At 41.2% G+C, this 14,489-nt stretch overlaps 3 protein-coding genes across 7 annotated transcripts in view; 1 reads left to right on the top strand and 2 right to left on the bottom strand.

The window, feature by feature from the left end:
• The window catches only part of plrdgb (PITP-less RdgB-like protein), a 71,922-nt gene extending 69,837 nt beyond the window's left edge, over window positions 1-2,085 (top strand). For both annotated transcript variants that reach the window (XM_060891120.1, XM_060891119.1), the window contains one exon: window positions 49-2,085. In XM_060891120.1, coding sequence (XP_060747103.1) covers window positions 49-387 — 339 coding nt within the window. In that variant the 3' untranslated portion in view covers window positions 388-2,085. The remainder of the gene's footprint in view (window positions 1-48) is intronic.
• A 177-nt stretch (window positions 2,086-2,262) lies between these two features.
• On the bottom strand, window positions 2,263-8,795 carry LOC132860426 (uncharacterized). Of its 4 annotated transcripts, none has more exons than XM_060891619.1 (6): window positions 8,380-8,793; window positions 6,248-6,579; window positions 5,777-6,072; window positions 5,521-5,616; window positions 3,817-3,858; window positions 3,013-3,125 (listed from the first exon to the last, which is right to left on the bottom strand). In XM_060891619.1, exons 2-5 carry the CDS (start codon window positions 6,563-6,565, stop codon window positions 3,825-3,827), a joined length of 744 nt encoding a protein of 247 aa, XP_060747602.1. In that variant the 5' UTR covers window positions 6,566-6,579; window positions 8,380-8,793; the 3' UTR covers window positions 3,013-3,125; window positions 3,817-3,824. The 4 variants fall into 4 exon arrangements, with proteins under 4 accessions (XP_060747601.1, XP_060747600.1, XP_060747602.1 ...); XM_060891621.1 differs by having other exon boundaries at window positions 3,817-3,855; window positions 8,380-8,792; XM_060891618.1 differs by lacking the exon at window positions 3,817-3,858 and having other exon boundaries at window positions 2,263-3,125; window positions 6,248-6,605; window positions 8,380-8,795.
• A 1,849-nt stretch (window positions 8,796-10,644) lies between these two features.
• Window positions 10,645-13,734, bottom strand: tmigd1 (transmembrane and immunoglobulin domain containing 1). Its single transcript, XM_060891566.1, has 6 exons — window positions 13,667-13,734; window positions 13,344-13,424; window positions 12,442-12,717; window positions 11,422-11,706; window positions 10,918-11,021; window positions 10,645-10,791 (listed from the first exon to the last, which is right to left on the bottom strand). The coding sequence occupies exons 2-6, from the start codon at window positions 13,414-13,416 to the stop codon at window positions 10,774-10,776; spliced, it is 756 nt and encodes a 251-aa protein (XP_060747549.1). The 5' UTR covers window positions 13,417-13,424; window positions 13,667-13,734; the 3' UTR covers window positions 10,645-10,773.
• Between the last annotated feature and the right edge of the window lie 755 nt (window positions 13,735-14,489).

Genomic DNA, 14,489 nt, shown 5'->3' with positions numbered 1-14,489 from the left:
TTTTCCGCCGTCGTGTCTTTAAAGCTCACTTTTTAATTCCGATCACAGTTCCTGAGCGAGGGATACGCGGCTCACCTCTCCGCTCTGGAGTTCGAGCACGGTTCACGTCCCAAGAAGAACCGCATGATCCTGCGCCAGGGCTCTTTCGGCCTTTCGTCCAAGCCGGACTTCCTGTCTCCATCGCCTGATTTCTTGACATGCAAGCGCACTCCGCTGCTGCGCCGAGCCATGTCCATGCAGCAGGCATCTCCACCCGCTTCCTCGTCGTCCACGCCCAAACCAGAGCGCGCTCAGAGCCAGCCCGAGAGATACAGGGACGGGCCTGAGATCCGCATCGAATTTGACGATCAGGACCTGGAAACAGGAGTCTTTACTGCTGTACTGTGAGAACATGTGACCACTTGGTGCACGGATAAAAGTACGATATTGTGCTTGTGGTAAAAAGGTTTAGATTAGACTTTTTTTAACCGAGTGTTGTGAAATGTTCAGAATTTCATTCCCATTTGTGAAAAACTTCATAAGCTTCTAAATATAAAATCAGCTAAATCCAGAAGCCGGCCATTCTTTAAACCGGTGAAGTTTTGAAGCAGTCTGGAGACAAACAGTAATGCGGTGCTCAGTGTAGTGCAACAGGCTGCCATTTATTAGTGCTGACAAGCTGAGAGGCTCCTTTACTTATCCAGCTCCCGTTTGTTTTGTGCTGACGCACTCGAGCCGACATGCGTCACTCAGGCGCTCCGCTAGCCTACGGATCCTGAATAAGCCAATCAGCACGATAAAGCCAGAAGGTCTTAAGAAACCACCTCGCTTTCTTTGTGAGCGCTGTTCTGACCGAGGGGAATGATTGTCTGTTTTGTCTCTGCACAATTTGCCCAGAGTCACTTGGGTTCTTCAGGCATTGTTGACCAATCTGTGGGATAACGGTGCCTCCGTATCAGGTGGTTTGGGATGTTATTTTTTCCCAGCAGTTATTACAGCACTCTCTGCTTATTTTCTGTGTTACATCAGAGAGCAGTTTTAAAAAAAAAAAAAAAAAAGGGTATATGTTTTGAGAACGCTGACTGTATTCGTGGAAATGATATCCATGCTTGATAAAAGATCTTTGTATCAGTGGAAAAATATAATAATTATCGTGGTAGGTGGTACTTTGGGGTGTAGGACACAAACATAATAACAGGAGAAAAAACATCTAAAAAGAAAAATCTTTCAAATGATTGTGTGCTGCCATGGCAACCACAGTACATATTAATATTATGAACATTAGCTTCAGCAGTGATTTTTTTTCTTCCTAAAGTTTTTTGCTTTAATATTATATACATATATACGCCTTTTTTTTCCATTGTATTTTTCTACACAAGCACCATTTTGTACGACGCACATGCTCACCCTCGTAGAAGCAAATGTATTTTTAAAAGAACGTTTTTTAACGATTCTGTCGATTTTCTCACCCTGGTCCTCGATGGAAAACGGAGAGTAGCGTCGTGATTGACAACGCGGAGGCCCGAGAACCCTGGCGGCGATAACGAGGAAGAGGATAATTTATTTGCGAGTGCAGATTGTGACCTACGCCTGAAGCTCTCATTATGTACGTGGTGTTCGTGTTTTCTGCTGGCTGCCGTGGTGCTCTTTTGTGAAGGTAACCGGCTCTATTTATAGCAGCACGCCACTGACAGCCTATTATTCGCCGGCCTTGCCGCCCGCTCTCGGCTCGGTTTTAGTCGACTTTTCAAAAACGTCTTTTATTTCAGATCTTATTCTGAATTGCCTGCATGTATGAATCGCCTCCCACTAGACTCTCGTCCGAGAACAACCGGCATCGCGCTGTGTGTTTACGTGTTAGACGGATATATGTCGGTATGTGCTGTTGTACACACGGCTGCAGCATGTAATACGTCAGAAAGTGTTACGCGTGTCTGTTACCGAGTTGTAGTGACCTGTAGAAAGCTGTATATGTGTCCTGTAACATATTGTATATAAATGTATATAATAAACGGGTGTGGTGTTGGAAGATGGTGTCTTTTGTAAAAGAGAAAAGAAATTGAACCGTAACGATGTAAGATTTAATAAAGATTATGGGAATTAAAACGTCTGGTAGGTTTTTTTTATAAGCAGACTTTAGGGTAAGTGGGTGAAGTTCTCAGGACTTCAGGGGACGCTGCATAAGACCAGAAGTGTTCTTGTCCAACGTTAGCGATTTGTCCGGTGTGGATAACAGTGTTGTACTATTTAAAAAAAAAAAAACCCAAAAAAACCCCCACAACATTGCAGAGAACAGATACGTTTTTTTATTAAAGTATAAAAAGCGAACATTTCTTCAAGAATGTTAAGTGTTTAGAGAAAATCACATGAAACCCATAGCACATAATCGACATCTTTTTAAAGTAATTTTGCAGCTGTTGTTGAAATCTTTCTGACCTGATCTGGATTGTGCTGTTAAATAACAGTACGCAGCATTAGTGTGGTAAGAAGAAGAAGAAGAAAAAAAAAAGATAAACCTCGATACAAGGTGGAGTCTATAAGATAGTGAATAATATCTAGAGACTAGTTACGGGTTAGTAAACATCACGTTTGTCTCGCTACATTCGTTATAGTGTTAGGTTTAAATAGAAATGAAAGTAAGAACTGTAACCCAGACGTTATTCATCTTTGGTCCAATGGTGAAACTTTGCTTTTTAAAAAACAACAAAAAAAAAACAACAACAAAAAAAAAAAACTTTTGCCCATTTTTTTTTTTTTGGGGCTTTCACATTATCTTCAGCCGTGACCTTTAAACTGTAACAGCATGACAACGATTTGGCGTGAAACAAAAAATCTTTAGCTTACATTGAGACGTCAGTTATTGATATGATACACACAAATGAAGACGAAGACAATGACGACGAGGAGTCAGGACTAATGGTGACAAACAGACATGAAGAAGGAAAAAAAAATGCATCAGAAGGTGGCTTGATGTTTATGTGGTTTTGCGGAGGTTTGAGAGCGCGCTGTCGGTCCAGCTGCCCACTCTGTGGCGAATTTGTCGGCTCTGCTGCCGGATGAAGGATCTGTTTAATTTCCCTGTGGTGCTGGAGATGGAGCCGTAGCTGTGAGCCATCACTGTTCTGTAATGCTCCACGGCCTCGGTCCTGCACAGACACGGTGAACAAACGTGGGTCAGGATCTTGGAGTGTACAGCAGTGTGTGAAAGGTAGTAATATGTGACAGAACAAGATGTTTAAGGCCATGCATCAGTCAGCTGCAGTTATTAGTTTGGGGGGGGGGGGGGGGGGGTTTCCCAGATATCAGAAGAAGCTACACTATATGGCCAAAAGTAAACGGACACCTGACCATCACGTCTGCTTCTTTGAACCTCGCGTTTGTATAGAATGTTTTGTGCTGAAACAAAGAGGCTTGATTCGGTTCCTGTGGACTAAGCAAAGCTCAATAAAGACATGGTGTTGAGGTTAAGGTTGGAGAGAAAGAACTCATGTAGCCTACACAGAGCCCTGACTCTGACTCAGCCTCACTGGGATGAACTGAAACTCCAGGCTTCCTCATCTGACATCATTAACTAATCTCATGTGGCTGAACGAACACAAATCCCATCCAAACAGTCATCCTACACTCTAGAATCTAAAATCTAGTGGAAAGTTGTTTTTTTTTTTATCAGAAGAGTGAAGCTTAATATGGAATAAATCTGGAAAGCGATGTACAGTAAGCACATACAGATGTGATGGTTAAGGGGGGCACAAACTTTTAGCCATAGTATATTTACAGCCTTCATGCATGACAAAGACGTGGATTTTTTTGATCATAAATTTTGTGATATGATTTTACCTTTGGCTTTACTCCGTTATAACAGAGTACTTGAATTTTCTGCTGCCGGAATGAAAGACAGGTTAGTCTACAGTTTCATGGACAAACTCGAGGCCTTTCGCTGAAAATGCATGAACACAAAACAATGAAACAAATTGGAAAAGACTGACGGCAGCCCGAGGCGGGGAAGAGGAACCGGATTTCAGGAGGTTAATCAATTCTCTTGCACTACAAGTAAAAGGTCATTGCCTTGCTGCCACACACAGCCTCCTGATTTTATGGGACGCTTCAGGGTTGCGCCGCCGGACGTGTAAATCTGCGGTTTGAAAGGCCACCGGTTTGAAAATGTCAAACGGGTACGAGTGAACGTTAAAAAAAATGGGGGGATGACAAAAGCTTTGTTCGTTCAGGCTCCGACTCATAAGTACTTTTATTACATAACATTTTAAATTTCATTTCATGGAGCAGTTTAGAAATGTGGTACAGTTCTAGTAGATGATTTCATGCACGAGGGGAAAAAAAAAAGCCACGTGTTCATGTGAAGTCTGAGCGAAATGTTGAGGGACAGCAGACTGTGTGTAGCTGCCGATTACACAGCGGTGAGGACTGGAAGTGTTTCAGACGACTTCCTTGAATGGAAAAGCGACTGGAGTTTGAAAATCTTGGCGGGAACGGAGTTATGTGAGGAATTTGGGAGGGTGTGGGGTGAGGGGGTGGGTCCAGATAACGGGGGAATATTAAACTCTGTGCAGTCTGATACACTGCAGTGCTTTCCAAATCTCTCTCTCTCTCACACACACACACAAACTGTGCCATCACGTCTATTCTGTATCATTAAAAGGTCACTATAACATGCAAATATGTGTGCGTGTCTCTGTGTGCGTCTGTGTGAGTCTGTGCATGCCTGTGTGCGTCTCTGTGTGTGTGCGTCTGTGTGTAAGCGTGCATCTGTGTGTGCGCGCGCGCATCTGTGTGTGTGTGCGCATCTGTGTGTTCCTCTAACACACCCCAAAGCAGCCACAAATCTTTCGCTCATGACAAATCCTCTGGCGGGAAGACGGTCTCAAGGAGAGTGAAAGCAGACGGACGTTAGTCAGGGGAAAAAAAAACAAAAAAGAGACCCACCCAAATACCAAATGGACTGGACACCAAAATCAGGATGTATGAAAGGGTGCAAAAACAAACTGACAGAAAGCGTCTGTGTTTATATGCGAGTAGGAAAGTGTATCTTTATTATTTACATTTACATGAAGCCCTTTCTCTAGAATAACTTTGTCAACAGATTTATCGTTTACTTCTAATGTTACTGTGAGATCCATCACAAACCTCCAGGATTCCTGAATGGATTTGACAATAAATATAAACCTAATCGAAGGTTTTATTTCATCCAAAACTTTTTCTTTGATATATCCTGTAATATTCAACAATGTGCTTTCATGTACACTGATAAGCTCAATAAGCCGTAATGTTCACTAATGTTATCTAATAAGGCTAAATTGTACTAAATATATAAAGATGTATTCTGGTTGCCAAAAATGGCCGTTTTCCCTTTGACACATCACACACCGGTGAACTACATAAAAAATTCATCATCTTTATGTTCGTTTCTGGTTAAATTCCGTTGTAAACTGGCGACATTTTGTGCGAAGGACCTGTCAGGAAATCAAATGTATTGTTTGTCCTTTGAAATTGCAGTGTATTAAATGAAGCGGACTTTTTACTCACCTCTCGTCTCTCCCGATGACTTCATCAAAAGCTTGAGAGAGGCGCTTTAGTTTCCTGAGGCCTTTTGATACACTGTCCAGATCTTGATCAAACTGCCTAAGGCAGGAGAAAAAGGACTCGTTAAAACAACAACAACAACAAAAAAACAGACACTTGCAGGCAAGACTTTCACCTCTGCTCACCGTGGATGATTTCTGGAGCTGAACTAATGCTACATAACGAATACAGCGACTCTTTAACCTTGTGCGCTGCTCACCTGCGGCGGTTCGCCGTGTTAGGGGATGCGAAAGGGCTCCTCAATGCTGCCATGCGTACCAACTGCCTCCTGGTTCCTCTGCTCTTCACTGCTCTCACGGCCGACTCGCCGGCCTCGGGAGTTCCTCCGGCTCGTGGGTTACGCTTGGCTGATCTCTGCGTGCGCCCAGGGGTAACGGCTTGTCGTTTAGGGGTGCGCGTAACTGCAGGAGAGCGCTCGTTCTCTTCTCCTTCTATGATCTTGCCAGGCGTCCTCACCAGGCACTCTTCTCGAGACTGTGTGCTCTTTTGAAACTTCTGAGGGGAAGAAATAAAGACGTCGAGCAGCGTCACACAGAATACTGGAAGTCAACCAGAAATGATTTGTTCTTAGTGCTGCCATGACAATGATGTTTATTCTTAGTGGTGTTGGTGTGAAGCAGGTGGGATTCTCACACAGTGAGCTAGAACACGTATCTGAAACCAAGCTGACCTGATAAGCGTTTCCGATGGTGTTCTTGGCAGTGCGTTTGATCTGAGTGACTGTGCTCGTTTTCTTGCTATTCAGAAACTCCTCTGTGTTCGGATTCTCCGGGACGTTGCTGGTGGGCTGCACGGTTTTTAAAGGAAGTCTCTTCCTCAGAGACATGCGCAGGGAGTTGAGAGAGCTGGAGGAGCGGAGCTTCCGAAACCGCTGTGTCGCCTCGGGGGAACTCTCTGGTTCAGACTCGGAGAGAACGCTGTGAGAGCGCCACATCCCAGACACGGTGGAGCTAAGGCCGCTCACGCCGCTTGTGATAGTTGATGACATGACAGGAACCGGCGCTGTGAGAAGGGTTGGAAAGTCGAATCTGTTAAAGACGTGACAGATGATTTAATAGACCTTTCAGTGTCACAAGGGCTTCATCTAAACAGGCGAATAATGAGTAGACATTTTCTTGGGCATACATACGCGATTACGATAAACAGCACCCATAATTAGTTACAGGAAATGAATCCAGCATATCAAAGTTATTATGTGTGTGATTGGGTTCTTCTTAATCTGTTTGACTGGTCTCTTGAATGGGTTTAATGCAAATCTCAGTGATTTAAAAATAAATCAGCCTGTAAATGATGTCTACTTGGACTGAATGTGTTGCATCATTAAGGTTAAAAACCTCTATGGCACCATTAGATATACTATGTGGCCAAAAGTATTTGCACCCTGACCATTACACTCATGTATGTATGTGCTTGTTCTTCTAATATATTCGATAGTTATACACATTCCAAAAATAAAAAAGTATGACAGTGTGACAATTAAAAGCTAATAATAAAATAAACCAGTACCGGTGGAGCAGGAGCGATTTAGTGTGCGGTCATAACAAGGACGGGTTTCTAGTAGGTTCGTGAGAGTAGGGATTTGATGGAGGTAATTATGATTGACTTTGATGGTGTGAAGATGCAGACAATTAATCCATTATGTTTACTGACAAATCATTTGAAAGCACTTTCAGAATCTTTTATACTTGCTTTAAAAGACAGTTTAGAGTTTTTATTCAGTAACATTATCGGAGTTTAACTACTGACAATAGTTTCCAGAAGTAAAAGATGAACACCTCGGCCAGCAAACAGAAGTTTTGAATTCACACATTTTCAAAGGGGTGCCTATAGAAGAACGACAAATTTCCACGGATCCCATTTGAACAGATTTCCTGTATGAAAACAGCAGTGTTTCCCAAACTAAAAGCCATGACCATGTGTGTGTGTGTGTGTGTGGTCGTTTGAGCTGCAGACGAGGTGGTGAGAGACTTCTGTTGTTAGCTTACAAATCAATATTACAAACATCTTCGTAGCTCTAACTTCCAAGACTAGGATTTTGTGTAGTTTCATTCAAATGATATACATTTTTTTTAACTAAGAGTGTATATCGGTCTTATTGTGCTGTATCGCCAGAGATTTCTGGACTCCTGGACACTCATAATGTCCATTTTGTGGTCTATACTAATAGGAAACACTGGTGTACAGAAATATTATAAACTGTTTAGGCGAGTTTTTTTTTTTTTTTTTTTTAATAGAATAGATCTATCTATTATTATTATCAGCTTTATTTTATTTATTATTGAGCTTGTTTTCACTCATGAGGTCTGTTTAATGAGCTGTGATTTCTATCACTGCAACAAAATAATAAAATATATCTTTAAGAGACAAAAACAAAGCAGAAATGTGTTTGTACACTTTGAATTAACATCTTATTGTTTCTAAAGAATGGACATTAACGCCTCTGAACACTGGGTGTATTGGGGTGTTCGCGCATGCGCACTTCTGCACGCCCACAAACTAGTGTTTTTATTAGTTTTAAATGCAGGACACATTTTTTTTTATCACCAAATAACCAAATATCAAACAATGCATTTTTTTCCTAATAGGGTCTGAGTAATAAATGAAATAGTTTAACTCATATTTGACATTTATGAGTTAAGACAGAAACAATAGAGTGAGCAAACTAACAGCTATGTGGCTAACGTTAGCCTGCTAACAGCTATGTGGCTAACGTTAGCCTGGTAACGGCTGTGTGGCTAACAGCTGCTGTGCTAAACTGTTTATCACCGAAGTTTTAATGAATAACAATACTGTGTACATTACCGAAGAGAAACACAAGAGACTTGAAGTCGAACACCAGCTCCTTCCTTCTCACACTTTAATCCTCCACACTGTTGTAACGCTTCACTTCTTTACAGTTTAAATTTGGCGGACCTTCTTTTCCCAGACTGTGAAGCCCCGCCCCTCAAACTGGTCCCTCATCTTGATTGGTCGAATTCATAAGTTCATTTTTTTCCATGAAAAACAGATTCTGTATTTTGATATAAAGAACTTTTCACTTTCTTTTCCCTCTTTTTTAGGCCATGTTGCCATTTTGTCTTTCTTTCTTTTTCGTTCCTTCCGTCCTCTTTCTTTCTTTCTTTCTTTCTTTCTTTCTTTCTTTCTTTCTTTCTTTCTTTCTTTCTTTCTTTCTTTCTTTCTTTCTACACTGTGCTGCCATTCTTTCTTTCCTTCTCTTTTCTTCCTCTCTCCCACCCTCTCTTTCTTTCTTTCTTTCTTTCTTTCTTTCTTTCTTTCTTTCTTTCTGCTGTTTTTGTGTATTGTCTTTTGTCCTGCATTGTGTCTTGTTCGTCTTGTCCTGCACTGTGTCTTGTTCGCCTTGTCCTGCACAGTGTCTTGTTTGTCTTGTCCTGCACAGTGTCTTGTTCGTCTTGTCCTGCACAGTGTCTTGTTCGTCTTGTCCTGCACTGGGTCTTGTTCGTCTTGTCCTGCACTGGGTCTTGTTCGTCTTGTCCTGCACAGGGTCTTGTTCGTCTTGTCCTGCACTGTGTCTTGTTCGTCTTGTCCTGCACTGGGTCTTGTTCGTCTTGTCCTGCACTGTGTCTTGTTCGTCTTGTCCTGCACTGTGTCTTGTTCGTCTTGTCCTGCATTGTGTCTTGTTCGTCTTGTCCTGCATTGTGTCTTGTTCGTCTTTTCCTGCACTGTGTCTTGTTCGTCTTGTCCTGCACTGTGTCTTGTTCGTCTTGTCCTGCACTGTGTCTTGTTCGTCTTGTCCTGCACTGTGTCTTGTTCGTCTTGTCCTGCACAGGGTCTTGTTCGTCTTGTCCTGCACAGGGTCTTGTTCGTCTTGTCCTGCACTGGGTCTTGTTCGTCTTGTCCTGCACTGTGTCTTGTTCGTCTTGTCCTGCATTGTGTCTTGTTCGTCTTGTCCTGCACTGTGTCTTGTTCGTCTTGTCCTGCACTGTGTCTTGTTCGTCTTGTCCTGCACAGGGTCTTGTTCGTCTTGTCCTGCACAGGGTCTTGTTCGTCTTGTCCTGCACTGTGTCTTGTTCGTCTTGTCCTGCACTGTGTCTTGTTCATCTTGTTCTGCACTGTGTCTTGTTCGTCTTGTCCTGCACTGTGTCTTGTTCGTCTTGTCCTGCATTGTGTCTTGTTCGTCTTGTCCTGCATTGTGTCTTGTTTGTCTTTTCCTGCACTGTGTCTTGTTCGTCTTGTCCTGCACTGGGTCTTGTTCGTCTTGTCCTGCACTGGGTCTTGTTCGTCTTGTCCTGCACTGTGTCTTGTTCGTCTTGTCCTGCACTGTGTCTTGTTCGTCTTGTCCTGCACTGTCTTGTTGTCTTGTCTCACACTGTGTACACCAGGTTACACAGATGCACTTTATGTATCTAGGACTAACTTACTTAAGTCCTTAACTCTGTCTTTGTTTTATGTAACTCTGTGGTCTTGGAGAAACGTTGTCTCATTTCACTGTGTACTGTGTTACATATATATGTATATGGTTTAAATGACAATAAAAGCTTCTTGAATCCTGACTGCATACACTTTGCTTCCATTCTGTCTTTTTTCTGTCCCTTTTTTCCTACCTCCCTCTCTCACTCCCTCTTTCTTTCTTTCTTTCTTTTCCTTCATTCTTTCCCAGCCTCTGTAGTAATGGATATTGATGTGTATGCTGAATATTTGTATGTATTAAGTAAGAAATGTTTTTTGTGACATTAGTCCCCTTACCTCATTAGTTACATTAGACACTGTATTTGTGTTTAAGGAATAATAAACCAGTCATGTACTACGTGACCTTGACGCTGAAGAAATCTTATCTCTGTTAAAAATAAGTTCAGAAACATCACCATATTGTGTCTTACATGTGAAGTGATGAAGATCTAAATCTATTTTTCCTGCATGTTTACGAGAAACACGGGAACTCCTTGACCTTGTCCTTGAGAATTTATAATAGTTAGCAGTATAATTTAATGAGATTATATTGCCATGGTATTGACAAAGAAAGTCAATGCTCTAGAGGCTCTTTTTAAACTCAAGGGTCAACAAACCAAGCTTGTGAATCATCATTAAAAGCACGGTGTCACACTGGCAGGAGTTTTAAACCTTTAATTAAGTCGAACTCTTTATATAAGAAGAAATGTTCGGTCCGTGTTCTCTACGTCCTCTCTGTGATGGTCGGTGGCTGTAACGATCTGCAGATGATGGCCCACTCGATGAGCGTCAGTCTTTCTTAAAGCACTGAAAGAAAAAAACAAATCACTTGAATAACAGCGAATAACAAAGAACGTAGGTGTTAAAGAGCGACTCCTACTTCAGGTTCTCAAAAGAGGCCAATGATGTTCACTTTAATGAAAATGAGTCTACCTTCATGATCTTCTTCCATCGGGAAATGACAGCCAGAAGGATGGTTAAGAGGACGACCACCCCGCCGGCCACCGTAGGCCAGAGAGGGAACTTCATCACAGAGTCTGTGTATAAACAAATGAATTATTTTATCACTGAGAGTCACGACACTGATGGCTTTCAGTGTAAAAGACCTGTGTTTTTCCTTTTGTCTGAGAACCTTACACCAAATTTTAGTGGTTAAAGATAAAATTTGATCTCAGAGAGTAGAAATGTTTTTTTTATAGAAATATCTCCATTAAAGATAACAGAAAGGAAAAAGAACCTTTTTTTTATATACTTGATTAAAACCATGAATAATGATGAAACACTACAATGTCCTGAGTGTCTATTTTTATAAGAGCTTAATATTAAGCACCGCTGTGGAGTGAGACATGACAAAGATGTTCAACGACGGAGATGGATTAGAAAGCTACAGAGTAATTCTTTAAACTTTGTAATGATGATGTTTACAGAGACACAAACCTACAACAGTGACCCTGAAGCTCCGTTTGCTGACTCCATAGACGCTTGAGTCGGCCTCACAGGTGTACATGCCCTGGTGATTGTCACGATTGACGTTCGTAATGGAAAGCGTCGCCGTAAAACCGTTGTTACTGGTCTTGTAGTTGCTGGAAGAAAGATCCATTAGCTCATCGTTCTTCTTCCAGACCACGCTCACTGGAGGATGAGCTTGAACGTCACAGGACAGAACCGTGTCTCTCGTCTCCTCAGCCGATACGTTCACGTCTTTTCCTAAAGTTGGCGGATCTGCAAAAGACGTTAAGGTCAGTGTTGAGTTGTTGAATCTGATTGGTCCAAAGGTGTCGACATTTTTGACTGTGGTTTCAGCTACAATTCAAATCACACACTGAATAAATGGCCTTGTTCTAGAACATTTCTCTTTTTCTGGGAAGTGGATTATCGATGTAATCTAAGTCTAATAATAAACCGATAAACAATTAGTAACCAGCGGTATAATCATTGATATGATAACTGTTTGTGAAATTGAAATTTTCTGCCATGTTTTCATTACAGAGAACTTTGCACTTTTTACGGTTTCTCAGTGATTTGACAAGCTTTTCCTGAGTTTTTTTTTTGGTGACGTTTAAGAGACAGATTAAATGACACTGATGTTTATAGCTGCTATAACCTATAACAATGATAACGTTTTGTCTTTGTTACAAAACATTACAGACAAAACGTTATCATTGTTATAGGTTATAGCAGCTATAAACATCAGTGTCATTTAATCTGTCTCTTAAAGTGTATATATATATATATATATATATATATATACGTATATATATATATATATCCCACTGTTGCAGCCAGAAAAGCTCAATTTTGTGACTTTTATGGAAATATAAATAGTGGAAACACACACACACACACACACACACACACATCACACACACACACACACATCACACACACACACACACACACACACACACACACACACACACAAACACACCCATAAAGTCAGGCCTCACTCGTACTCACATTGAACCTCTAACTGGATGGAGGCCTTCACATCAACGTTAGATTTCAGCTGGCAGGTGAAAGTGACCGTGTTGTCGTTTCTGGATACTGGCTGCACGCACACGTGGCTCGTGTTCACGCGGTTTCCATCTTTGAGGCTTACTTGTTGTCTGTTTCGGAACCACAGTAGTTCCTCTGGTGCAGCGGAGTCGACTACTGTGCAGGTCAGAGACACGGTCTGATCCGGGTTCGTCTGAATCAACCCTCCGTTTGTTGGGGGATTAGACAGAATAGTGACTGATGGGTTTTTGGTAAAACACAGATTATATATGGGTTAGAAAGCGAGACTGGACCTTCAGCTCAAGGTAGGCCTTCAGACCACCAGGGGGCGCTAAGATAAATGTCTTTAAATAAAAATGCTGATCATTTACATTAATTGTGAATAGGTTTCATTAAGTAAAACGGATGAAAACAAGTCTAAAAGATCAAACATGAAAAGAATAAACACATTATTAAAAAAAAAATCATAAAGAAGCCATGATCAAAAAAAGCAAAAAAAAAAACCAAAAATAATTCTAATAAATTGATTTAGTCAGGTTTTTTTACTTGTTGATGTAACTGAAATGAAGGGAATAAATGTGAGTGGAAGTCACCATAGTAACATTTCTGGAGAGAAAGACGTTTTAAGCTAATACGATATGTTGCTAGCTTGTTACAACTCATGTCTCTCTTGTTAGTCTTGTTAGTCTCCTATCACTAACTTGTTAGTACTCATCTGATATATACAAATACGGTATGTTCTGCTAAAAGGGTTAATCACTCAGATGACTAGTAACCAACGAACAAAGAAGTTCACAATTCCAAGCTTTCCTGAGGAGAATAACGCGCTAATATGATTCTATTTCTTTCATTGACAGGTTTACCATTGGTGCTGTAGACCCCACAGACGCAGACAAACACAAGAAGGATGAACCGGATCCCAAAGGAATTTCTCATTTTTACTCCTGTATAAAGACATAACAACAAGACAAAATTGACACCATCCTTCTAACGTTTTAACCATGAGAATGTTTAGAGTAAAACAAGGATTCTCTCACACAAGGCATCATTTACATAAAGCCAGGTTTTAAAGCAGCGTTTAGGAATCAAGACTGAATTATATCAATTGTGAATTGAAAAATACGATTGAAAATTCGAGAAAGGATTAAACTAGAAAAGCTACAAACCCTTTCTCTGCACCACTTACCAAGCCGAGGCAATGATTGTCTGAAAAAATGCTGTCAGTGAATCCAAAGGTTGCACTGTACAGGTTTTAAGAGACTCCAGTGATCTCAGCACAGGTTTATATTGAGCCAGTGAGCTATTTTATAACAGTTTTGCAGATTTACCCCTCCTCTCCTGAACCTTTTATAATGCTGTTCAAACACTCTGAAAGTGACACTGTAAATTCTTCACGTGTCGAGGTCAAATACAGTGTTGATTCGGGTCAGTGATGTATCATGTTCTGATACAGACCACACGGTTAAATATCCTTCTTATTAGGCAGCTCAGATGTTTAGATCATGAGCCTCATACAACTTACTCCAGAAGCACATGCTAGCAAGGAGTCGTTCATATGAGTCGACTCCATTTTTTCAGGGGAATTTTGAGAACCGATTTGCAAATATTAACAGGCTGGGCATTCATTAGTAATTAAATAATAAAAGGAAGAGTAATTCCTAAAATATTGCAAAGTTTGAGTTAAAAAATGAGGCAGTGAGTCATTTGGTGCTGACAGAGTCGACTCATGTTGGTGAGCCGAGTCAAATGATCTGACTCAGACAGAATGAATGAAGAGGTGAAATTCTCATCAGTAACACACACACGCACACACACACACACACACACGCACACACACACACACACACACACGCGCGCGCGCGCACACACGCACACACAATATATGCAAACTTCTGGCTCCAGGAACCAATAGCAAAACCTTGAGTGCCACAAAATACCATAACAATTAAGTCATAAATGGAGACATTTTGGATAGTAAATATCTCACATTTAGAAATGCTGCATGTGTC

This window comes from Tachysurus vachellii, chromosome 17 (genome assembly GCF_030014155.1).
Source record: "Tachysurus vachellii isolate PV-2020 chromosome 17, HZAU_Pvac_v1, whole genome shotgun sequence".
NCBI lineage: Eukaryota > Metazoa > Chordata > Actinopteri > Siluriformes > Bagridae > Tachysurus > Tachysurus vachellii.
The sequence above is the reverse complement of the archived record's forward strand: the minus strand, read 5'-3'. Positions and strand labels throughout refer to the sequence as shown.